Consider the following 26,587-nt stretch of genomic DNA (forward strand, 5'->3'; position numbering starts at 1 on the left):
ACGGAACTAAGTTTTGAACCTAGCTATTTACAGGTAAGGGACGAATCTATTAATTTCCGTTTCTTAAAAAAAAAAAAAAGTACCAAAAAAAAAAAAAAGTATCAAAATATGAACTCAATATGCAATATTCCTAAGAAGAAAAAAGGCAAGACAGAGAAATGCAGATTTGGCAAGTCTTGTCTCAAGCAGCAGGTATCCAAGTGGCTTTCAGCCAGTCGTCCACACAAACAAAAGGCCCTATGTAGTAATAAAAGCTTGACACTTTGTTATAAAGGAGCTCTAAATTCCTATTACATTTAAAATATTAATATCCTTCTAGGAAGATGGTAGTTAATACTATCTTCATGTCATGGATGAGGAAACTGAGGCCCAGAGAAATGTAAAGCAGCTCAGCTAGGGGTATGGTGAGTTAAGCTGGTAGGGGTATGAAGATTAAAACTTGGTACTTCATGCAGTTTCCAAGCTGTCCACGATCACAAAAGACAGCAGTGACTGGAATATCAAAGAATTTTCTCTTCTGTGAGACAGTCACAGAGAATACTTAGGGCAGAGCAGGATGATGCAGGGCAGAAGCAGCTGGAGGGCTTCAACAGCAGCAACAACGCAGCAAGTAAAAACTAATCCCAGATTTGCTAACCCTCAAAGATTGATACAGATCTTTAATTTAAGATAGAGAAAGTTTATTCATGGAGAAAACAGTTACCGAACACCCTTGGGGCTTTTTTCATCCAACAATTAAAATTGCATTAAAAAGCCAACAGGAAGAGTTTAGACCTAAAAGAAATCTGAAGAAACTACTGCCCCTCTTTCCTTGGGCTTATATATATTTTATCTTTTAGGCAAGAGAGATAGCTGTGATAAATTTCTTTCTTAGGAGATGAGGTTTTTAGTTCCGTTGTCTTAATATATATAGGATTCTTCTGTGAAGGCCAGAGAAGACAGAAGATCAGACTTTGATGATGGCTGGAAGAATGAGGGTGAGATTAATGGCTGGTTCTTGGAACCACGATTTTACCACAAATCACTAGATGGGGTAGTTGGAGGGGTGTCAAGTTTCCCACTTATAAAATCTGAGGTATTTAAGGCTCCAATAACATGGAAACTCACTTCTATTTCCCTCACAGGTAAGAGCAGAGGTTGGGAAGACTGTTCTGGAAGGTCAGAACTCCTTGGACTTATCCCATACATTAGTGGCAACATCAAACCGGACTGGACCATGTCAAACATGTCTCTGAGCAAAGTGGCCAACTGCTTTACTCTTCAGGATGCGTTCCAAGGCAACACTGTGATCAGTGATGAGTTGCTCCCTGTCTGTTTTTGGCTTGTCTTGGTGCTAAAGTCTATGGCAATATAAGAAAGCGTGGTCGTTCACCGTAAGACCTGCCTGAGTAAAGGAACCAGCTCTCCAAGTCTCAGCTGTCAGGGTCGAGCTTCATTTGTTTTACTTGGCTACTGTCATCGTCCAGGTGGCAGAATCCTTCCAGGGTGAGGTCTCTTTGATTCTCCTCCACGGGTTCTGAAGGGAAGTCCTGGTCTGCGGCCAGTACCTGTCGGACAGTCATGTTAACACGAGCAGTTTTCAAGTAGCGGGTGCACACTTGCCAGTCCTCCTCAGAGCAGGGTTGTACCACGGAGTCTCTGGGGAGAACGGCCGGCAGAGGCGTCTCCAGGCAGCATGGCAGGCTTTCCCCCTGAGGACTTGGAAGGACTCTTGGGACTGCATGGTTCAACAGGCGACTGAAACCTGACATTACCATGATGTCACCACTGTGCATAAACATGGCTGTGGGAGCTTCGTCTCTTTTGAGGCCGCCCAGGAGGAAGATGGCAGACTGTCCAAAGCTAAAATAAAATAAGTACAACAATACACAAGAGTCAGTTCCTTTACTAACCATGGCTTGGAAAGTTACTGCCAACTGCCTTCTTTTCTCATTTCAGCTTGGCACTTACTGCTCTCACATCCTTTTTTTTTTTTTTAAAAGATTTACTTATTTATTTATTCATGATAGATATAGAGAGAGAAAGAGAGAGGCAGAGACACAAGAGGAGGGAGAAGCAGGCTCCATGCAGGGAGCCCGATGTGGGACTCGATCCTGGGACTCCAGGATCGCGCCCTGGGCCAAAGGCAGGCGCCAAGCCACTGAGCCACCCAGGCATCCTCTTTTTAAAACTGTGCTCAGACCCTTCTCTTCTGGCTCGTGTCTATAAGTGAACAACCCATGATCTGCTGCTCAAACTGCTCAAAGACCACAGGACTGCTACAAAATAAAATCTGAAGCAGTTAAAAAAAATTTTTTTTAAATTTTTATTTATTTATGATAGTCACAGAGAGAGAGAGAGAGAGAGAGAGAGAGGGGTAGAGACATAGGCAGAGGGAGAAGCAGGCTCCATGCACCGGGAGCCCGATGTGGGATTCGATCCCGGGTCTCCAGGATCGCGTCCTGGGCCAAAGGCAGGCGCCAAACCACTGCGCCACCCAGGGATCCCCCTGAAGCAGTAAAATAAGCAGATTAAAAATTTAGTTTTACTATTACCCATATAAGTTTTGTAAGATGAATCTTTAAGATTTAAGCCTTCCAATGAATTATTTGAGTCCTTTCCTATACCATGCCTGCTCACTTTAAAGATAAGGCAATTAATAAAAGACTGTTCAGGCACTTTCTTTGTGTGATACAAGCACAGCACTTTGCCCAATTTAAACTTATGTTTAGGGAGACAAGGAGAGTACATTACTCAGGCTTCTCTGCTTTACTCTTCCCTATTCCAAAAAAGGTTGCTTCACTTCACCTTACAGCCTTCCACTTGCCTATTCCACAGACACTGACGATACCTCTCAATACAAAAGGCACGGATACCTGGGTGGCTCAGTGGTTACACATCTGCCTTCGGCCCAGAGCATGATCCTAGAGATTCGGGATCGAGTCCTGCGTCAGGCTCCCTGCATGCAACCTGCTTCTCCCTCTGCCTGTGTCTTTGCCTCTCTCTCTGTGTCTCTCGTGAATAAATAAATAAAAATCTTAAAAAAACACACACACACACACACACACAAAAGGCAGATTCCATGCATTTTAAACAAGTATTATTATTATTTTTTTAAGATTTTATTTATTTATTAGAGACACACAGCGAGAGAGAGAGGTAGAGACACAGGCAGAGGGAGAAGCAGGCTCCATGCAGGGAGCCCGACGTGGGACTCGATCCCGGGTCTACAGGATCACGCCCCGGGCCGAAGGCGGTGCTAAACCGCTGAGCCACTCGGGCTGCCCAAACAGAAATATTAACTGTAATTTGGTTACTACTCTTCAGGACAAGGCTAATTTTACTTATGATATCATTGCTAAGACACCCAGAAGTAAAGACTATAGAGTCCAACCATTTCTTAAAGTCTCTGTTTTTATTTATCTTAGCTAGAAATGGTTTAGAAAAAGGTATGAAGTAATAGAAAGTAATCTCAAACCAGCTTACCTGAAAGACAGCAGGGGTTTGGAGTGATCTAGTTCAGATCTGTCTACGTGGATTCCCAGTGTAGAGTCCAATCGGTAGTAATTCAGGATACCTGCTTCAGCTCGGAAACCCTGAAATCCACAGGCTGCAGCTACTTGCTCTGAGAGGAAAGCCAGGTCAGAAGGGAAAGGTGTATAATGATCGGCTGAGTATTTCTTTGATAAAAGTAGGGAAAATAAGAAAAATAAACAATGATCTCAGGAAAACAGGAAACTGTGGCATTAAATTATCTAACTTTAATATTTTTTATCTATCTTTAAAATTTAACTTACATGTAAGACAATAACATAACATAATTTATCCATCTGTTTTTGAGGCATCCAGTAATCTAATAATGAGATGTTCAAAATACTGAGCACCTATTACATGATAGGCACTATGCTATGCAGTGATAAATCAGACAAATTCTCTCTGCCTGGAGTCATGAAGCAATTACTAAGTCTCTCTTTGGTGTACTTTCATCCTAAATAGGATCATTCTCATAGGATAAAAAAGCAACGCAACACTGTCACTGCCAAGAGGTATTTGATGACTAACTGTAAAGTGGTATCCTGGAACAGAAAAAGGATATCAGTTAAAAACTAAGAAAACTGAAGGAAAGCTAAGAAACCATGAATGAAATATGGACTTCACTATTACTATTGAAATAATGCATTAACATGGTTCACTAATTGAGACAAAGGAACCAAAAGAATGTAAAATGTTAATAAGAGGGAGAACTGGGTGTGGGGTCTATGGGAACTCTGTACTATCTTTTCAACTTTTCTGCAAATCTAAAACTATTCTAAAATACAAAACTTATTTAAGAAAAATAAAGAAAGTAATTCAAATATGATAGCCAGTTTGATTTTGGGCCCTCAGCCCATAACATGGCTTGCTGCCCATTTTATTGGTCAGTCTGATGAGATGACATGCTCAAAACATCTAAATGGAAACTTAGACTACAGTCAAGGCAGGATGTTAAAATGGAAGTAATTTTCAGCATTTACCTTCTGGAAATGTCTATTTTTAACATGTAGAAATCACAAATATCCTTTTTCTCTTAAGTAAAACAAAACAAATCAAAGGGCAGAACACTCATTCTCTCTACCAAATCCAGCAACCAAGGAGAAGGACAAGGTGGCGGTCTCCTATGTACACGAGGGTGCAGCCTGCTCTGGCTCGGGTGAGCCTAGCCTGGCAGCCTGATGCCCCTCCTCTGTCCTGCTACTGCTCTCATGGTTCCCTCAGCCCTACAACTTCAGACCTATTAGCAAACCCACTCCTGTCTCCTGTCTCACATCTCCACTAGTGCCCTGAGGTACTCCAACTGTAGCACCAGAACCATAGCCCTGGAGATCATGTCTTCACTTTGGCAGAAGCAAGCTTTCACTTAAGGTTAAGGAAGACTTTTGTGAAAAGTCTGATGGATGGCCAAGCCTCCTCACAGATGAAATTTGTTTTATTTTTTCCTTCTTTTCCCGAACTGCCCATAAGAAGAGTTCCTATTTAATTTCCCAACACTAAGGATACAGCTAGAGAACTTCAAGGCAGTCCTCCAAAAGATGAACTACTCAGAGCTGCTATTCCAGAACTAGGTTACCTCTGTGGGTTTTCAACCCTGTCCAGACAGTCTACGCACGAATCTCCCTACTTCTCTTCCCCTTTTCTCTGATTACTCATTCAGGGTTTCTGATAATTTTTCACTCCACATTTTTCTTAGTAAATGAGAGTAACTTTAAGTCGTTGAGGAATAACAGTATTGACAATAAATATAACATTCTAAAAAAACAATAAACTAAAACAAAACAAAACAAAAAACAATAAACTAACATGTATTGTGTTAATGCATTTAACTGCTCAGAACAACCGGGCACTGCTGTAATCACGATGTGGACATTAAGTGTCTGACGTTTGCACCCTCCTTTATGAGGAATGCACTATCCCCTGGAAGGCAGATTCACACTGGGGCCAGCTAACCCAGAGAGAATCACCTGGCTATTTCCCCAAACACAGGTATCCAGTCTTCCATTGAATCTGCATTACTGAAAGTGAGAATTATACCATGAACATTTTTGTGCGACATTCATCATTATTTTAAGTAGTTAATATATTTGTTAATAAGCTGGGTTGACTGAAACTATGGAATTTTTATTTATTCATTTACTTTTTAAATCTATTATATTCTAAATCATTTATTTTATATTTTTAAAAAGATTTTAAAAATTTATTCATGAGAGACAGAGAGAGGCAGAGACACAGGCAGAGGGAGAAGCAGGCTCCATGCAGGGAGCCCGATATGGGACTCGATCCCGGGACTCCAAGATCACTCCCTAGGCCAAAGGCAGGCGCCAAACCGCTGAGCCACCCAGGGATCCCCACTATGGAACTTTTAGAAAGTAACGAGTTAGTAGGAAGATGATCTCTACTAATTGGTTTATTCAATTTATTTTCAGAATTAGTCCTTCCTTGGTGGCAAACATCTCATGGAGACAAGAGGCACTAGGCTGCCTGTGATAAAGGAGGCACTTTCAGAAGCACAGAGGTCAGCAAAGCAGCAGCTACCTCAAAAAAAAAACAAAACAGAACTTTGTTAACTGTAGGACATTCTTTCCCATCTGTGTCTTGCTCAGACCTTATATAGTTGGCAAAGGTATCTTTTATGAGTTGATGGACATTATTTTACTCCAAACAGATATTACATAGAAAATAAAAGCTCAGCAAACATTAAACAATAACAGAAATAAAAGTTTTTATTAATTAATTAATTTATTTTTAAATTTTTATTTATTTATGATAGTCACAGAGAGAGAGAGAGAGAGAGAGAGGCAGAGACACAGGCAGAGGGAGAAGCAGGCTCCATGCAGGGAGCCTGATGTGGGACTCGATCCTGGGTCTCCAGGATCAGGCCCCGGGCCAAAGGCAAGCGCCAAACCGCTGTGCCACCCAGGGATCCCAGAAATAAAAGTTTTAATCGAGAATTGCTCTTGAATGCAATAAGGAAACATTTAGGGATCCCTGGGTGGCGCAGTGGTTTAGCACCTGCCTTTGGCCCAGGGCGCGATCCTGGAGATCCAGGATTGAATCCCACGTCGGGCTCCTGGTGCATGGAGCCTGCTTCTCCCTCTGCCTGTGTCTGTGCCCCTCTCTCTCTTTCACTGTGTCCCTATCATAAATATATAAAAAAAGAAAAGAAATATACATATTTAAAAAAAAAATAAAGAAACATCTATCCCTGAAACATATTTAGAGAAAGCACCAATGACTTCTGATGAAATATTATGACCTAAGGGCATATGAGAAGAAATTTTCTCTTCAGAGAAACTATTCATTCCTCTTGAGACATTGTTATCAAGAGGATTTTAAGAGATAAATGAAAGATCCTCTCACAAATTGATAATCTGATACTTTAAAAGCTTGGCCAGGAAGACATCAATCTCCTGAGCCCAAGGAGTGTAAAAGCAAAAGACAATGGAATTCACAAGGAAATCTGCATACCTTACTATCCCAGTTATAATGGTAGCCTAGGGTCACCCAGCGCAACTTCTCTAGTAAACTTCTGGGTCTCCGTTTATTCACTTCTTTATACCTGTGAAGATTGGGGGCAAAAGAAGATTTATTCACCTCAATGACAGCAATTGCCCTTTGCATGATGGAATTTGGTATTCTTTGGTATAAGTTATTATTAGTCAAGATCTTGACAGAGGAAGTGAGAACAAAGGAACTGATCAAAATATAAAAACACTAAAAAACAGGTTTGCATTTTTAAAAAAGATTTATAGATTGGGGTGCCTGGGTGGCTCAGTCAGTTAAGCGTCTGCCTTCAGCTCAGGTCATGATCCCAGGGTCCTGGAATCGAGCCCTGCTTTGGGCTCCCTGCTTGGTAGAGGGCCTGCTTCTCCCTCTCCCTCTCCCGCTCTCCCTGCCTATGTGCTCTCCCTGTCAAATAAATAAAATCTTTTAAAAAAAGAAAGATTTATATAGATGTATTCATTAGAGAGAGAAAGAGAGAGAGAGAATGTGCATGGGTGCACGTGCGTTTATGTGTGTGGTGGCAGGGGGGGTGCAAAGGGAAAGAACCCAAGCAGACTCTACTGAACAGGGAGGTGGATGCAGGGCTTGACCTCAGGACCCTGAGATCATGACCTAAGCCAAAATCAAGAGTCAGATGCTCAACTGACTGAGCCACCCAGGCACCTCCTCCCATGTTAGCATTTCTAATTTTTAGACCTTGATTCTAAATCCTTTGCTGAATGGGATCAATTTTAAATGGCAAGTCTCCAGCATGGCAATAATAAAAAAAGGAAAACAGAAATATCTTTACCTATCCATTGGAAATGGGACCAAGGGCACCATGGGTAATTTAAATTTGGCTAATAGAACATGTTCCATTTGGTTTGCTAGGAGTAGGTAGGGTATGATTAATCATAGCAATCACTATGTTTATAATGCTGGTGGTTTCCCAGAATTACAGGTTGGGGAAAAATTTTGGCAAAATATACATTGTATACAATCAAAAATAACTGGTTTAACATGACTTCTTCAACCCTGTATGACATAGCTTAGAGAACTGAGGCTTAGCTAACAATTAAGGACCTCTGTAATTAATTTGGTTTCTGACATCTCCTTGTTCAAATACAGGAGGTTTCTGTAAAACAGAGAGGTGCCCTTTCTGTAATTACATCTTATCTGATCAAATCTATGGGATTAACTACTCTTTTTCTAAAGAGAAAGAAGCTTCTTTGATTTACCTTTAAATATCTAAAAATACAAGAATGCTAAGTCTAATGCTATGTAATTTGCATCATTAATCGATCAAATTTTTTTTTGGTCCAAGGACCACTGCTGTTTAAAAAAAGAAAAGATTAGTCTGCTTTAGGAGTTCATATTTTGACAAGAGATGACAGATAAGTATAAGAAAAAATGAAGGGAAAGTTCAAGGCAATATGAAATCTGTACTGAACTGAATAGCACGAGATTTTGAGGGCCACTGGAATTAAGAAAAAGGAGAGCTCAAAGTTAGCTGTCTAATCAGTTAAGGCCTCAGTGGGCAATACAAGCATACCACATGAGCAGAAGCAAAGGACTTTAATTAGAGGTTCATACTGTAAGTGGCACTCGTCCTGATGTTTGACAGCGTTTACATAATAGATCCTATCTGTCCTCACAGAGTTTACATTCTTAGGACATCATGACACAGACACACATCAAGGCCAGTTGCTAAAAGGAATGGTATCAACACTGGTTTACTAAGGAGAGCAGTGCTGAAAAGAGGCAGAGCAGATCTGAATGCTATCCTTTGAAAGGCTTGCTTACAAGGTTGGTTGTTGGCAGGCATCTGGAACTTGGAATTTGGGGAGGTTCATGTCATTCCCAGAACTGCTGCTCACTGTGCCTAAACTTTCTGTGCAAAACAATATGGTTTATGTTACACAGCTGCTTTCCTTCTGAGAGTCTGAATTTGGAATGTGTCACACAGAGACTATGTGACTGGGCACTGAGCTTCATAAACAATCTTTCACACGTGTTGTCACAACTTGTTATTGGTAGAATTAAGCATACTTTGTGTGACTTCACGGGGAGAAAACCCCGGAAGATTGAGCCCGGTTTTTCCAGGACTTTGCTCAATGCATCTTTTCCCTTCACTAATTTTGGATTCTTTGAACTGGAATAAATCTTATCTACGAGGACAACTATGTGCTGAACCCTCCTGGTCAATCACCAACCTTGGGTGTGGTCTTGGGGGACACCTGGCACAAGACATGATTAGCAATTTAGGGGAAACTATATATGTGTGGCCAGTGAGTACAGCTAGCTGATGTGAACAGCTACCATGTAAAACCATCATTCATTATTTACATCTTCTATGTGTAGGAACTAAAAATGGGGGGAAAAAAAGGAATGCATAGTTACTAACACAACCTGACTTCTACCAATGTTTCTTTGGCTAAAGATACAAATAAAAGAGTTCCCTGATGATCCCCTCTGGAGAACATAATCTATTTTAGTAGCTATGAGATGGAAAAATAAGGATGATCTCTCATTACTAGACTCCTGTGAATACTGTGGCTAATAGTATGTACCCAACTTAGTTTCCAAATATTAATGTTCAGGAGAATCACCTAGTTAAAACTAACAGGGCTAGACCCAGACCTATAAATTCTGATTCAGCAGGTCTAGGATGGAGCCTAAGAATCTGCATTTCTAGTAAGTTCTCAAGAGATGGGGATGCTGCTGAACCAGGGACAGTTGAGAAACACTATTCTAGCTAAAATAAAAAAAAAATACTTTCCATATTTCTAGATTGATAAAAATATCATTTTATTCTTGATGAAGAACTCATACAATTATTATATCAAAACTAGATTGATCTAAACAAATATAACAATGCAGCTCTAAAAATAATTCAGGGGGCACCTGGGTGGCTCAGTCGGCTAAGCATCTGACTCTTGATTTTGGTTCATGTCATGATCTCAGGGTTGTAAGATCGAGCACTGCATTGGGCTCTGTGCTGAGCAGAGAGCCTGCTTGGGATTCTCTCTCTCTCCCTCTGCCCCTTCTCCCAACTCCCCCTCTAAAAAAATAAAAATAATTCAGAAGGTGATGGTATTTAGACATTCGATATGGCATCACCAAACTGCTTTTACATCAAGAGTCAGTCTAAAATTCCTTAAGAACAGGGCATACACTATTATAATTAACACAGGTTTATGGAATTATAAGAAAATTGTCAAAATCATAGTAATCACCAAGCATGAGTAGAATCGTCCTGTAACATATATTTAAAATTTTGTTCTTAGGAAACCAAAAAAAGATCTGTTTTCTGCCTTAATTGTATCACTATAAGGAAGGCTCTGGGCTTTGCCTTGTATTACTGAGGGGGACTGGTGCAAGGGTGTAAAAACATTAAGCCCAGGCCATCTAACAAAAAGGAAAAAAAAGCTTAAAAGACTTGAATAGGGCAGCCTGGCTGGCTCAGCGGTTTAGCGCTGCCTTCAGCCCAGGTCGGGATCCAGGATGGAGTCCCGCATTGGGCTCCCTGCATGGAACCTACTTCTCCCTCTGCCTGTGTCTCTACCTCTTTCTCTGTGTCTCTGATGAATAAATAAAAATCTTAAAAAAAATTGTATAGTAAAAGAAAAGTTGTGATCACTGGGTGCACCATTTTGAGGATGATTCTACACACAAATACACATTTTGTGTAATGTGTCAGACCCATGTAGATATAAGGTTCCACCTGTCACTTCCTATTTGAGAACACAATTTCAATTTTTGTCTTTGTATTGAATTTCTGGTAGGAAAGTAACATTATAAAACTTGCCTTCAAGATATGAGCAGGGCAGGCCAACACTAGCCATTTCCTGTCTTAGCACTACTTGGAGACCATTCTGGTCCCTGTGACCTTTGGGTAACAAAGACTCCAAAAAATTCACTCTCGAACACTGTGAATTGTTTAAGGCCAAAACCAAGTTTAACACACTCCCAGATGACCTTCAAGCAGGAAATACTGATGGATTAATACAGAGAGTACGCTGTTCTCTTTTTAAACCTGACCTGTCCAAAAGGTGGCCAAGAAGGCTCAGTGCCAACAGAACTGCCAAATCCAGTCTAAGGAATGCGCAGGATATGCTGGCATCTAACTTTGAATCTTTATCCAATTATCCAAAAGAATGTTTTCAAGCAAGTATGACCTTGATTCTTGGTTCTTACTACAAAGAGAAAAACACTAAGCTCCCTGCCCTTGTTGTAGCTCTAGGCACCAGCAGGAGGACGGATGGGCAAGCTGGCCACCTTCTCCCCTGGATAGCAGTTTGCTCACTTTCTGTCATGGATAAGCGCTTTCTCTAAGTGCTGGTATTTCTCTCCACAATCACATCCCATAATGCTTCTTTCACCTGCATCCTAGCTGGGTGGAAATGAACTGTCCTGCTTGTCCACTCTTTGTGTAGTGGGTAGTTTGTCTCATAACTAAGCGCTGGTATTTCCTTTCCTGTCTCATAACTAAGCGCTGGTATTTCCTTTCCTTCCTTGTTTCAAGGAACAGTAGTGAATTACTGAAAGCAAAAGTACTCAGGCAGAAAAGATCTCAGGTTGTTTATGATAAAAAGCCTTAAAAATCCTATTACAAATATTTTTATTTTTTAAAAAAATATTTTATTTATTCGTGAGAGAGACACACACAGAGGGGGGCGGGGGCAGAGACACAGACAGAGGGAGAAGCAGGCTCCATGCAGGGGGCCTGATGCGGGACTTGATCCCGGGTCTCCAGGATCATGCCCTGGGCTGAAGGTAGGCGCTAAACTGCTGAGCCACCCAGGGATCCCCCTTTCTTCTTCTTTATTTAAAGAATTTATTATTTATTTATAAGAGACACAGAGATAGAGAGGCAGCGACATAGGCAGAGGCAGAAGCAGGCCCAATGTGGGACCCTGGGATCACCCCCTGAGCCAAAGGCAGACGCTCAACCGCTGAGCCACCCAGGTGTCCCAAATATTTTTTTCAATCATTTAAAACAATTTTTATTTACTTAAGTAATCTCTACACTCAATATGGGAATTGAACTCACAATCCCAAGATCAAGAGTTGCTCTACTGACTGAGCCAGCTGCACACCCCACTTTACTATGGTCTTTATGTGTAACTCCCATATCTCCCTCTGACTTCATTCCCAACTCAGTTCCCTATTTCCAAAGGTATACTGGACATCTCCATCTGCATACTCCACAGGTATTTCAAAAACTTGAATCCTTAAACTACACTAAGGATTATCTCTGCTCCTTCTCCTCTAATCCTATTTCCATTAAAAATCTTAATATATATAATGTTAAAATGAACATGGAGATGCAGATATCTTTTTGAGACAGTGATTTTGTTTCTTTTGGATATATACCCAGAAGTGGAGTTATTAATCTTCTGGTAATCCTATTTTTAAATTTTATAATCTTTTTAAAAAATTTTTATTTATTTATGATAGTCACACACACACACACACACACACACACACACACACAGAGGCAGAGACACAGGCAGAGGGAGAAGCAGGCTCCATGCACTGGGAGCCTGATGTGGGATTTGATCCTGGGTCTCCAGGATCGCGCCCTGGGCCAAAGGGCAGGCGCTAAACCGCTGCACCACCCAGGGATCCCTAATTTTTTTAATCTTCGAAAAAATTTTATTTATTTATTTATTTTTAACATTTTTTTGAGGAACCTTCACAGTTTTACATAAATAATTACAGTGTTATTTACAACAGCCAAAACAAAGAAACACCTGAGTGTCCATTGATAGATGAATGGGATAAAGAAAATGTGATACACAACACATAATACAAGTATTATCTAGCCATAAAAACGGAAATCCTACCTTTGTGACATGAACCTTGAGGGCACTGTGCTAAGTGAAATGTCAAACAGGCAAAGACAAATACTATATGATCATACTTACATGTGGTATCTAAAAAATCTAAACTTGTAGAAACAGAAAAGACTGGAAGCTGCCAAAGGTAAGCGTGGGTGGGTATGGGTGAGGTGACAATGTGGTCAAAATGTACAAACTTCCAGTTACTTATAAGTAAGTTCTGAGGATTTAATGTACAGCATGGTGACTACAGTTAACAATACTGTATTGTGTTATTTCCTAAGAGAGTAGATTTTAAAAGTTCTCATCATGAGAAAAAAATTTCTAACTATGTGAGGTAACTGTTGTTAACTCACCACAATAACTGTTTTGCAATATACACATATCAAATTGTTGTACACTTCGAACTAATATAATGTTTTATGTCAATTACGTCAATAAAACTGGGATAAAACCCCATTTTTACCCTAGAAGTGCTAGCAATAAATTTGTGGATAATCCTTAACTTGTCTCTTTTTTATGATCTCTTGGTCACCAAGCCTTGCTGACAATGTCTTTTCCAGGCCTTTATCATTTTTTGTATGGCTTTTAAGCTAAATTCTTTTTAAATTAAAAAAAATTTAAATTTATTCATGAGATACAGAGATCCCAGGATCACGACCTGAGCCAAAGACAGATGCTCAACCACTGAGCCACCTTGGTGCCCCAAGCTAAATTTTTTATTGTGTTTTTGCAATGACTGTATTTTCAGTCCATTTTCCTCACTGCCAGAAAAATTACCTTTCTAAAGTGAAAAATCTGTTATTAATCTGATGAATTCCCACTGTTTATAGGATAAAGCCCATACTTGCCGTAAGGCATGCAACCCCCCCTTACATTTTCTGGTTCTCACCTTTCTAGTCTCACCTCCTATCTTTTCCCATAGGGTGCCCTACCCTCCATCTTTCAATTTTGGCCATACAGTTTTCTCTACTAAAATGCCCTCTTCTCTCCTATTCTACTCTCTGTACGGCAGATTTTTCCGACTTGCTTTTTCACACACAGTTTAACCTTACTTCTTCAGGGAAATCTTTTTCCTAGTTTCAGGCTCTCCCTCCACTGTGCCCCTATAGTACGCCTTGCAACTTCTATTTGCCTACAGGCTTCGGCGTAAATTCTAAATTCCGTAGGTAAGTACCCAAATTCTTCCTTTAACAGTCCCTTCCTCAAAGGCAGGGACTTTAATCTTCCTATCTCTCTTACCATCAGATATTTCCTAAAATACAAAAGTATATTATTTAATCAATTAATGAAAATAAGATGGAAAGGTACTATATAGTCTTTAATTGATCCTTCTCAAATTCAGCAAGGGGCTATTAATTTAAAATAATATTTAAAAAGCGCTTTCTAGTATATACAAAGAACTGTGGTAGGCATCAAGGTTACAAACACTTCAAGGTCTGAGGCAGAGGAGGGGCATGACAGGCAATGGGAGGGAGAAGGGCACCATGACTGGATACACTATAACAAGTGCTTATAACAGCATCAGAAAGAGTCTTAAAGGAGTGGAAAAGGGAAGGGACTAATTCTGTGTCCACACTGAGGATATTAATGGGAAAAGCGTTCACACATACAAAAATGAATGTAAAGTATTTCACAAGCTAAGTCATGGGTTAGAGAAAGCAAAGTTGCTTTATTTGAATTAATATGTCCCCTTGTCTTATTCTTTAAAAAGTTATTTTTGAATAGATAATATATTCACAAAATTCAAAAGGTATAAGAAAGAACCCACTAATTAATTCCACAATATTTATTTGGTAATTACCAAGCACTGAAGACTAAAAACAGAGGGCAAGGCGATAAAGAGTAAATGAAAATGGCAGACTATTTTTAATTTAATGATAAGGGAATCGTCTCTTATAAGATGACAACACCCAAAAGACTTGAAGGAAGCAAATCATTGGTTAGTTTTTTTTTTTGTTTGTTTGTTTTTTAAGATTTTATTTGACAGAGAGTATAAGCTGGAGGAACAGCAGGCACAGAGAGAGCGAGAAACGGGCTCCCTGCTGAGCAAAGAACCCACCATGGGACTTGATCCCAGGACCCTGAGATCATGACCTGGGCCAAAGGCATACGGCCAACTGACCAAGCCACCCAGGTGGTCTAAGTCATTGGTTATCTAAACGAAGAGCTTTCCAAGTAGAAGGAACAGTTTGTACAATAATGTGAGCATGTTTGATGTGTTTAAAGGAACAGCTGGAGGCTACAAAAGCTGGAGCAGAATAAATGAAAAGGAATGGCAGTAGGTAAGATTGGAGAGATGGCTGGGGGCTGGTTCACCAAGGTCTTATAGGCTATGGTAAAAACTTTTGATTTATTCTAAGGTGATGGAGTTGCATTAATGAATTTTCACTGGCCTTTGTCCCTGGTTCTTGGGAGAGAGCTTTTATTTATTTAGTATATCTTTTTATTGGAATTTGATTTGCCAACATATAGTAGAACACCCAGGGGGGAGAAAGCTTTTAAATCCTAAAATTTCCAGGAGGAATTGGAGTATCTTTGTTTCACAGTGGGCCCTAGGACCACAGTTAAGGAGATAATTCAGGATGTGAGCTTGTCAAGCTAGAAAGACCAACCATGTTAATTAGAGGGATTGAGGCTTTCAGTCAAGTGATGTTAGATGAACCTCAGGGGCTGGTTTGGGGGCTAGATATTGAGTAAAATCATGTAGCTAATAATTCAATCATGCCTAAATAGTGAAACCTTCCAAAAAAACCAAATACTAAGTTTGGGAGAGATTCATGGGAAAATGACACATCCTGATTCCATGGAAATTCTGCATTCAGGACCCTCCCAGACATTGTCCTACATGTTTCCTTGTTGAATGGTCCTGATTTGTATCTTTTTTTAAAAAAATATTTTATTTATTCATGAGAGACACAGAAAGAGAGAGGCAGAGAAATAGGCAGAGGGAGAAGCGGGTTCCATGCAGGAAGCCTGATGTGGGACTCGATCCTGGGACTTGAGGATCACGCCCTGAACTGAAGACGTAGGCAGATGCTCAACCACTGAGCCACCAAGGCATCCCTGTATCCCTTATTTATTTATTTTTAAGATTTTATTTATTGATTGATGAGAGACACAGAGAGAGAGAAAGAGGCAGAGACACAGGCAGAGGGAGAAGTAGGCTCCAGGCAGGGAGCCCGATGTGGGACTCAATCCCAGGTCTCCAGGATCACGCCCCTGGCTGAAGGTGGCACTAAACCTCTGAGCCACGGGGGCTGCCCCCCTGTATCCTTTATAATAAAACTGTAATCATAAGTACAAATGCTTTCCTGAATTCTGTGAGTTGTGAACTTGAGAGGGTCATGGTTATGGAACGCATAATTTGTAGTCAGTTTGTAGTCAGTTGGTCAGAACTGTGGGTAGCTAGGGATCTCCCAAACTTGTGGCTGGTGTCAAAAGTGACAGTGACTTGGTTGGAGGGCATGCTCTCAACTTGTGATTATCGACTTTGAATGACTGCATCAGAACTGAACTGCAGTACTACAGATGAGAAACTGTAAGAGAGGTGCTTTGATTCCTACACTTAATTAGAAAACAGACTGAAGAGAGGCGCCTGGGTGGCTTTGACTTTTTGCTCAGGTCATGATCTTGGAGTCCTAGGATCAAGCCTTGTAGCAGGCTACCCATCCAGTGGGGAGTCTGCTTTTCTCTCTGCCTTACCCCCTCCCCCCACTCATGCGCATATGCATGCACATTCTCTCTCCCTCAAATAAATAAGTAAAATCTTAAAAAGAAGAAAACAGACTGAAGAGGCATTAGAACAAACACAGGGAGACAGGCTAGGAGGCTATGCAGTAAATGGTGGTGGCTTAGTCTAAGGTGGCTGTGACAGAGATGCTGAAAATCGATTTTACTTATTATGACGGTAGCCCTACTATATTTGCTAAAGAGTTGGATTTAAGATCTTTGAATGGCTGCACAGTGGCTATATTCTACTGCTGTGGTATGTTATACTTGGTTTACCTGATCTCTTGCTGACACTTAAATTGTTTCTCATTTTTTCCATTATGAACAATGCCGCAATAAAGATGCATATACCTAGCTACTATAGTCTTGTGCAAGAATCTTTAGCTACACTATCACTCACAATAAACTCTGAATGAAATAGCCCTAATTTTGTCAACAGATCTATTTTTTCCTCTAAGTTCAAGTCTTTCTTCATTTCCTACTTAAAAGTTTCTCCTCTGGGGGAAAAAAAAAGTTTCTCCTCTGACCATAGAAAGTTAAAATGGAAAGGATCCTTAGAGGTCTTCTGGTTCAACGGCTCTCAATACAGATGTTACAGTCAATAATAAGAATCTCTAGGGAAACTAATCTTCTTCAGTGATAGACCCTCTTTCTTTCTGACTTGCTCTGGGAAAGTGGGGAGAGCTAGCATGTATCGTCCAGGTTGATTCTGACCATGATCCAACCACCTGAAATGGCTTATCAAGTCCAATCCCTTTGTTCCCAAATGAGGAAATCCAAATATATATCATATAATGAAAGAGGAAAAATAAAGTCCTAATCGATTTTTGATGCCATCAGCAATGTCTGAGCCTATCACTTTCTTCCAATCCTTGACAACAGAAGACCACCGTATTTTTATTTTTGCTGATTTGCTAGATAAAACAAAACAAAACAAAAACCCCTCACCACTGTTTAGAGAATGATTTATTAAAGAGGTTCATCTGAACTATCTTAGAAAATGACAATTCAGATTTATGCAGTCATTTGTCAGAAGGAAAAAAATCAATTACTTGAAAATACAGGCTGGTTTAACAGCAAACTCTAATATTTCTAATTTCAATCAACCATAACCTTCCTTTACTTTCAGTTCTAAAGAAGACGTCACTGAAAGCTTACAGAGGGTGTTTCCCACTGCTCCTTTGCCTTTCCCATAACCTGCAGACCAAGAAGTCTTGAAAGGAAAACCAATGAGTTTTAGGTTTCTTTGCCTGTTTCAACTAAAGGAAATCTTCTATTTCCCCTATGGAATTAGTATAGACACAGTTTAGGAAGAGTGAACTATTAGAGATCCTGAGTTCAAATAAAATACACAAAGCCAGCACAGTGGTTTTAATAGGCTGTTCTAAAGATGTCTCACATACTACCTTGTTTAATCCTCATACTATTCAGCGAGGGAAGGAGTACTATGAGGCATAGAAAGGTTAAGAAACTTGCTAAAATTTATACATCTAGTAATTGGCAGACCTGAGATGTGAACCCAGGCGATTGGACTCTGGACCTAGTGCTTTAGGTCACTAAACCCTTTATCCTCTGGCCTTAATCTAACTTTTCTGCTTCATCTCTTACCAATTCTATCCATCACTTTCAGGAAACATGTTCTATAAAATACCTCTAATCTAGCCACCTGAATGACTGTTCCCATAATATCGTATAAATTCTATCTCTGTACCTGCCAAACTATTTAATTATGTCTCTGCCCTCAACTAACTTACAAATTCCTTGAAAGCAGGACCTGTGTCTTATCTGTCTTTGAATCTCTAACACTCAAGCACAGTATCTGATGCATAGTGGACACTCAATAGGTATTTGTTGAACAAACACACGAACTCCCATATCCTATGCTATTTCACAGACCAGTTTACTCTGCCTTGAATATTACCTCTTTGCTCAGTCTGCTTTCTCTACCCCAAACAGCTTTCTTGCTTTTGACAGGAAAACTCCTAATTGCTTCTGAAGACCCAGTTCAAATGGAAGGAGGAAAAAGAGGAAATAGATACAATTAAAAAATAATTTTTTCTTCTTTTGACATCTCTTTCTGCCTAGAGGAATTATTTCTCCCTCCGGCCTCCAGAGCATTTTTCTGAACACCTATCCTAACACTTTCTAAGCTCTATTATAATAATTATTCCTGTTGACATTGAATTCCTGCCACAGACTATGCACTTCTGAATACAAGGACTGTGTCCTGTGAATCTTTGTACTTCCAGTGCTTATAGCATCATGCCTGGGACACAACTAACCTTCAATAAATACTTGTGGAATGATGGGGCACCTGACTTAAAAAACTTAAAAAACACCATACACACACATACACATATTTATTTATTTACATATTTGTATTTGTCAATGAATAAAGGTTGATTCAACATTAAGGTGCACAGATTAGTTTTCATGAGGAACAACTGACCTACCATAAAATTCTTAGTAGCAGTTTCTACTAACTGCTACTAACTAACTAATTCCTAACTTCATCTAGGAAAGCAGAAATAAAGAGCTTTTAGTGTTAATTTTTTCTAGAATATTAAGTCTTCAAAGAAACTCACTTTATTTTTTAAAAAAATATTTTATTTCTTTATTTGAGAGCGAGTGAGAGCACAAGCCAGGTGGAGGGGCTCTCCTGCACTGCGCAGAGAGCCTGAAACGGGGCTAGATCACAGGACCCAAGATCATGGTTTGAGCCAAAGGCAGGCGCCTAGCTGACTGAGCCACCAAGGTGCCCCAGATTTTACTGTTTAAATAATCTCCACACACAATGTGGGGCTTGAACTCTCAACCCCAACATCAAGTTACATGCTTTACCACCTGAGCCAGCCAGGTTACCTGGCTGGAACTCACTTTAACTAGAAAAAGGGCTGAAGCTGAATGAAAATGGACCAGCTGATGATTAATGAGGATGAATCTGAGATTCAAGCTATGATAAGGAAATCTTTAAAATGGATCTCATTTTAATGTAACTGTCAAGCATTTGTCCAAATGTTCCCAGGGGAAAGAATATAATTGTGCTGTATTTGCATGGAAACAAGGAAAAATAGGTCAGTTAATTTCACTGCATTGTTCTGGGGTAGTTCCTCTAAAGATGTGCAGTGACCTAAGCTGAATATGAACACTTACCTGAGGAGCTCTTTGCTCTGTTCCCACAAGTCCTGGGTCTCTTCTTGGCTCATGTGCTTGTCCAGATTACATACATTAGGTTTCTGGGAATATAATTTAAGGCACTGCTTCACCCAGTGCCACTGGTAACCTGGGAGGAAGGGGTTTGGGATGAAAATAAATCCTATCCAAAGATGGGGAAAAAAAGGAGAGAAGGAAATTCTCTGTCAGTTGAGATAATTTATTTTCGTTGACATCCTTATACCTACTACTTTATTACTTATTCCCCATCCCCTTTTGCTCATGCTTTATGGCTTCCACATTTACAAGCATATGCTTCTATTCTCCAATTTCAGAGGAAGGAGAGAGAAAAACAAATTCTCAGGAAAAATAAATACTCCACAATTATTAACTGTTACTCCAAAGCAAACTTTAGAATTGATAATGCCAAGTCACCCTCAAATTTGTACTAGGTATTTATCATTTACAAAGATAGTAGCTGCTTCCTGCTATTACTACCTTTGTGATATCTTAGTGTTCCCCCTTGGCCTTTTTTGTTTTCTAATATCTGTCTAACAATACTTATATTAAATTCTCTCAGTTAAAATAATTGGTGTGACTTCTGCCTCCTGTTGAAATCTGAATGACAGAACAGGGAAGAGAAATAGTGTGAAGTACATCTGCTCAGTATGGCATGATGCAAATACCTACAGCATGTGTGCTGAAAAGGTCTTTTGTGATCTTGTACGTAATCTAACGCCATTTTTCTTCCGTGTAGAAAAGGAATAACAATATTTACCCAGAATCCTTTGTGTGGTAAGGATCCATTCATCAAACATTCAACAAACACACACTATGTACTTTCTTAAGAATTAGAGATGAAAAACTGTCCCTAGTGAAGCCCCTTGGAGAAAGGACAGCAGTGATTTTTTTTTTAAAGATTTTATTTATTTATTCATAGAGACACAGATAGAGACATAGGCAGAGGGAGAAGCAGGCCCAATGCAGGGAGCCTGAGGTGGGACTCGATCCCGGGTCTCCGGGATCATGCCCTGGACTGAAGGTGGCGCTAAACTGCTGAGCCACCTGGGCTGTCCAGGACGGCAGTGATTTATGCAGATAACACCTTGCAGAAGACTGGGTATGAAAGGAATCGAGTTTGAGGAGCAGTCATGGAAGAATAAAGAATTTAAGAGTAGATTCATGTTTTTTGGGGGGTTTGGAAAAGTCTAAGCATGATTACAGATTATAAGGAAAGAACTAGCAGAGAGGAAAAAAAGACGGGAAAGGAGCAGAGCAAGGTCTTGAAAACTGGAAGAGATTAAAGAAGGTGGGATCAACAAGGTGAAGGGACTGGCTTTGAACAGAAGGTGCTCCTCTTCCTCTAAAATCGGAGGACAGGAATGAGAACATTTGTTTCTGAGTGTTTTTGCCACTTTTGCATTTCATGACTAGCAAAATTCTCCAAATAATTTAAGAGTGTGACAAGACTGTCAATATTTTGAGAGGGGAAAAAAAAGACATGAAAAAATCCCCAGCAACTTACCCACCTAACAGCATTATTTCACAAAATAAAGATTATAACATTCCCTCAAATACTGGATACCACTGACCCAGTGACAGACAGATGAATGAATACCTCTTAAAGCAATCTACTCTAGACAACTGCTGGCCTTCTTTTTATTGAATTAAAATTTGCCTTTAAATTTTCATGCATTGATCTTATTAGATTGGGACACATAGAGCAACCCCCAAATTAGTTTCTTGGTCTTTAAAAAATACCTCTAGCTTTCCAGCTAACATTTATCAATCATTTACTGTGTGCTAGGCAGACCCAAGTACTTTAATGTACTCACATTTAATCTTCATAAAAACCTTACAAAGTGAGCATCTTTTTCACATTTTATGCATCAGGAAACTGAGACCAAGAGATATTAAGAAATTTGCCCAAGGTCACACAGTGGATGGTAGAATGATGACTTGAACCCAGGTAGCTTGGGTGTCAGAACCTTAACCACTAGTATGCAATGCTCCCATCCCTTTGTGTGTATGACAACCTTTCAAATGTTGAGTGCTGTCAGGTTCCCTCTCAGGTTTTACTCTTCTTTCAGACCCTGACCTGCTCATTCTTATAAGGATAGGTTGTGGTTACTTAGGTTCTTTCACAATAAGCAGAATCCAGAAGGAAACACCATCCTTCGGATCAAGTCTGAATAAGGGGAGACTGTCATTTTCCATGTTCTGGACATTGCACTTTTATTAAATGCAGCTTACAATGTTAGGGAAGATAGAATGAAGTCCCTAAGGACAAAATGAGGTACGAACTCACAAAATGTGAGTTGTGTGAAATCCTAGAAAACCTCAAAATTAATATTGGACAATAGAAAACCAAAGTGGGGTTGAAAACTCTGTAGTCTGAACAACGTGTTAAGGGAAGAGGGCATAGGAACAGAGAAACACAGTCTTGAAAATAGAAGATAGGCCTGAAAGGTCAAGGGCAGCCTTCAAGAACAGAAAGTACATAAAAGACTACTGGTGATGCACACTCATTCATCCAAACTCACAGGGAGCCATGCTGTGACTCTTCTTTCATGAAGAACTAAAGTGCATGACAGCTTTTAGGTAAGTATTGAAGCCATTATGCTGTCCTATATTATTAACAAATACATCAGTAGTCCTAACGTACTAAGAGTATGACACAGACCTGGCCCGTGGCATAATGAAAATTAGTATTTTTTTTTAAGATTTTATTTATTTACTCATGAGAGACAGAGAGGCAGAGGGAGAAGCAGACTCCTTGTGGGGAGCCTGATGTGGGACTTGATCCCAGGACGCTCAACCACTAAGCCACCCAGGTGCCCTGAAAATTAATTATTTCTTTTTAGGAATTCTTCTTGCTTTTAATCCATATTTGAAATCACAAATACAATGTTAACTTTATGTTCTCTCCAAGAAAAAGGATGAAAGATTATATGGCCAAATAAGGTATTTCTGTACTTTCTAAATAGCTCATAATAATTAATCTACAATGGCCCCACAATTAAAAAAAAATAATAATAAGGGCACTTGTCTGGCTTAGTCAGTATGATGTGACTCTCAACCTTAGGGTTGTAAGTAGAGGTTACTCAAAAAAAAAAATTAAAAACATTATCCATTTTTCATTATGTTCTTAATTTCTGTATCTGTAAAGTGAGCTACCCAATATTACTGAAGTTCAAAATGCTAGATTATTTAGCCTATTAGGACTTATGATCCTATTAACTCTAATGTTCTTTTCAAAAGCTCAGTCTTAATATCAACAATTTTTAAGTTGTTGTGTGTTTTTTCCCCACACGAGAACACAGATATTTTGTGACTAGAGCAACTATTATGAATTATTCGATTATTCAATGTAGTTCTTCTGCCAGAGTAGGTGTTTGGAGTTGTGGCAGGGAGCTCAGAATCAATGTCCTAATTTTTTATTTGTATCTGGTGTGTCACTTTCTGTACTGTAAGGGAGGCACTACTGACCCCTATCCTAACTTTTGGGAGTGTTAAATAGATGTAAATCTTTGATGAGGGAGAATTTAAAAGGAGTTTGGGAGTAAAATATTTGTGTTTAGTTTTCATGTACTATAACTCCTCCCCTAAAATTAGACAAATGATTAAATGATTTTGTTTTCTGAGGTCAGTTGCACTCACCAGGATAGCCTTGGAGTCCATAGGCTTGCCACTTGCTGACTGGCTGAAGTCCTGCTCTATGTGCATCCTGGTCACTGACAGAAGACACACTCAGCTGAGATTTGACCACCTGACAGGAAGGAAAGAGAAATCAGAGGGCTAAAGCTATTTTGCAGGTCAGCTCTGAGAATTCCAAATTTCTGAAGATATTTCTGGTATGAGGCAAAATTAGGAGTCCTAAGTCTGGGCTCCTAAACTCAGTTCTACCACTTGGTTGATGTAAGACTTACAGAAGTCACTTCTTAGAGCCTCAGTTTTCTCATCTATGTACTAACAAATACTAGAAAGTGATTTAAAATTAAGCAGTAATGAGAAGCAGGATGATTTTGGCCTTCCAGATTACCTTTTTGGATGACACCACAGCTTTGTGGATTTCTTGTAAGATTAAATTGTGGGCAGCCCGGGTGGCTCAGCGGTTTAGCATCGCCTTCAGCCCAGGGCGTGATCCTGGAGACCGGGATCGAGTCCCATGTCGGGCTCCCTGCATGGAGCCTGCTTCTCCCTTTGCCTGTGTCTCTGCCTCTCTCTCTGTGTCTCTCATGAATAAAATCTTAAAAAAAAAAAAAAAAAAAAAAAGACTCTAAATTGTGAAAAGTGTACTGAAATGTCCTGTCAGAATTCTATTCACCTCAATGTGGCCCAACATAATGCTTCCAAGGCACTAGTACACAGTTGCTATTTAAACAAACTCATGAGGAACAACAGGCAGGGGAGGTTAAGAGACTGGAAGAGAGTGCTCCAACCAGACAGAATAACTGTTTCAGTAACACTAGAAAGTTTGTTTGCTAAAAGCAGAATATTTATTCTCTTTTAGATTAGATGAAACTTCAAATTTAAACTCAGAGCTTTTGCCTTTGTTAGTTACTTAGAAATTAAGCTTTTCAGGAGCTCAAGTTTTCTTTGCATATAAGAGCATCTTACTGATGGCTCATTAAATTGGTTAAGGGATCCAATATTTAGTCACTGAAGACAGAGGACATTCATAAAACAAGTATTCTTTATTCTTCCATTAATAATAAACTTAGAGGGGAGCCTGGGTGGTTCAGTCGGTTGAGTGTCTGCCTTCAGCTCAGGTCATGATCCTGGGGTCCTATAATTGGCCCCATATCAGGCTCCCTACTTGCTTGACAGTCTGCTTCTCTTTTTTACTCTGCCTGCAGCTCCCTCTGCTTGTGCTCTGTCAAATGAAGCAATAAAATCTTAAAAAAACTCTGAAGAGTCTGTCTTGTCTTAGAATACATCAAATGCTCTCTTCCAAAATGACATGATCACTTATCCTATTAACTTCACCAAGAGTAGAGATTTACAGAAAAAAATACCAAGTAGTGGCTGGTGTATTACCAGTCTCTGTAATAAAATGTTATCTGGAACTCTGAGCCAGGTACTGGTGAAGATGTTTTTATTTCAAACATTTTGTAACGATTTCTTAAATAGACTATACTTAATAGTCCACTGTAATTGAGCAACACCCTCCTATCTGAAGTTTGTAGACCTCCATGCCAAGCTGAAACAAACCTCTGTGTTTCAAAAAAGGTTCTCCTTCCTCCCTTGCCTGTTAGCCATGATTTTCTTCCCTGCTCATCACTTGCTCTCATAGCAACTTCTCCAATTTGCTACTTTCAATCCATTTTGAGCTGGGGAACTAGTTACCCATTTTTTTTTTTTTTTAAGATTTTATTTATCATCAGAGACACGGAGAGAGAGGCAGAGACATAGGCAGAGGGAGAAGCACTAAGTTTTATATACTCAATGGATAGGACATTTATTGAGTGCTGTTTGATACTGTGCTAGACACAATATCCTTTTCTCAGAGGCTTGCTTACATTCTAAAAAGTATGTTTTTTTTTTTTTTTTTTTTTTGAGAGAGTGAGTGTCAGCACAGCAAGGTGGGCAGGAGAGAATCTTAAGCAGGCTCTGCACTGAGTGTGGAGGGGAATCGACCTGGTGACACTGAGATCATGATCTGAGCTGAAATCCAGGCAGATGCTTAACCAAGGCACCCTCATTCTGTAAGTATTTAAGCACTGCAGCAAAACATAGGCTAAAGGAACTGAATGAGGGTCTGACGGTCTGTCCGTGTATATTATTCTTAGAGTGCAAACTTTCTGTCAGTGATTTTGACAACTCTAAGACCATTTCTGCTAACAAATGAAGCTCCTAGAAAGCGGAGTTCTTGACAAACATGGTATTGCTGTAGCTCCAATTTTGTTCCGAGCTGTTACTAAGCTTAGAAAGAACCCTTCAACCAGCCATCTGTGGACAACATCAAGGGCAAATTAAGGGATCAGGGATTCCTAGTGTTACAGCGGTTGTAAAGAAATTATGCATTATTGTACAGTTGAAATTTCCCCTGTGCCCTCTGTCATCCTTTATGTTTCTTTTCTTACTTTCTATGGGGGAAAGGTAGAAATAATGGGCAGCGCTTGGATTCGTGTGCCCTTTATTTTCAAAAGTGCAGATTAACTCAATCTTTCAACGCCCTCTTTCTAAAAGGCCCGGAGACGACAGGAACTAGTTTTATGGACAACGGTTTAATTAACATTGATCCCTCTCAATTCTGGGATAACTCGCGTAGTTTTTTTTTTTTTTTTTTTTCCCCAAGCTGCTGAGTGCTATCCTAACATCTACGAATACGGTTTATGGATTTTCACACACATCAAAGTAGAGATGCAAATGCACACTTAATGTTAGGCACGAACACCAATTCCCAAGCATTCTTTGAGGCCGCAGCCAGGAATGGCCGAGTGGAGATGCCGGCAACGCAGCTCTTCACGCCAAAGTGAGACACTTCGTGGACAATTAAACTCCGCGCCCACGGAGAGCGGGAATTACTAACAGTCTGGAAGAGAAAAGAGGTGAGCAGGGCCCTAAAGGTCCTCCAAGAAGCCGGGAGAGGTCAGCTGACCCGGGGCGCGGTCCTCTCCTCTGTCCGTACCTTGCGGGCACCAGGCCCCGTGCCCCGGGCTGTGTGGGCCGCCGAGAAGTCAATGACTGCTCCCAGGTCTGCTGTTCCCGGGCGGCTCTGCCGGTAGAAGCGGAAAAGCTTCCGAAAAGCGTCCTCCCCTGGCTCCGCCGCAAGCGTCGCTACAGAGCCCACGGCCGCCGCCATCTTCCCCATGTCGTCGTCCGGGTTCTTCTGACCCGGAAGCAGATTGCGTGCCCCG

General features: G+C 40.2%; 1 protein-coding gene across 1 annotated transcript; it reads right to left on the reverse strand.

The window, feature by feature from the left end:
- Positions 1 to 658: 658 nt before the first annotated feature.
- ALKBH1 (alkB homolog 1, histone H2A dioxygenase) lies at positions 659 to 26,578 on the reverse strand. Its single transcript, XM_025443658.3, has 6 exons — positions 26,359 to 26,578; positions 23,385 to 23,493; positions 19,725 to 19,887; positions 6,982 to 7,072; positions 3,466 to 3,659; positions 659 to 1,842 (listed from the first exon to the last, which is right to left on the reverse strand). Exons 1-6 carry the CDS (start codon positions 26,539 to 26,541, stop codon positions 1,413 to 1,415), a joined length of 1,170 nt encoding a protein of 389 aa, XP_025299443.1. The 5' UTR covers positions 26,542 to 26,578; the 3' UTR covers positions 659 to 1,412.
- Between the last annotated feature and the right edge of the window lie 9 nt (positions 26,579 to 26,587).

The sequence above is a fragment of the Canis lupus genome, chromosome 8 (assembly GCF_003254725.2).
Source record: "Canis lupus dingo isolate Sandy chromosome 8, ASM325472v2, whole genome shotgun sequence".
Classification (NCBI taxonomy): Eukaryota; Metazoa; Chordata; class Mammalia; order Carnivora; family Canidae; genus Canis; species Canis lupus.

Coding starts and splice junctions, on each gene's coding strand:
- ALKBH1 (XM_025443658.3), bottom strand. CDS start 26,541: ATGGGGAAGATGGCGGCGGCCGTGGGCTCTGTAGCGACGCTTGCGGCG. Junction 19,888..23,384: donor TGGACTCCAAGGCTATCCTG/GTGAGTGCAACT, acceptor ATCTTTGGATAG/GATTTATTTTCATCCCAAAC. Junction 1,843..3,465: donor AAACCCCTGCTGTCTTTCAG/GTAAGCTGGTTT, acceptor ATTTTATTTTAG/CTTTGGACAGTCTGCCATCT.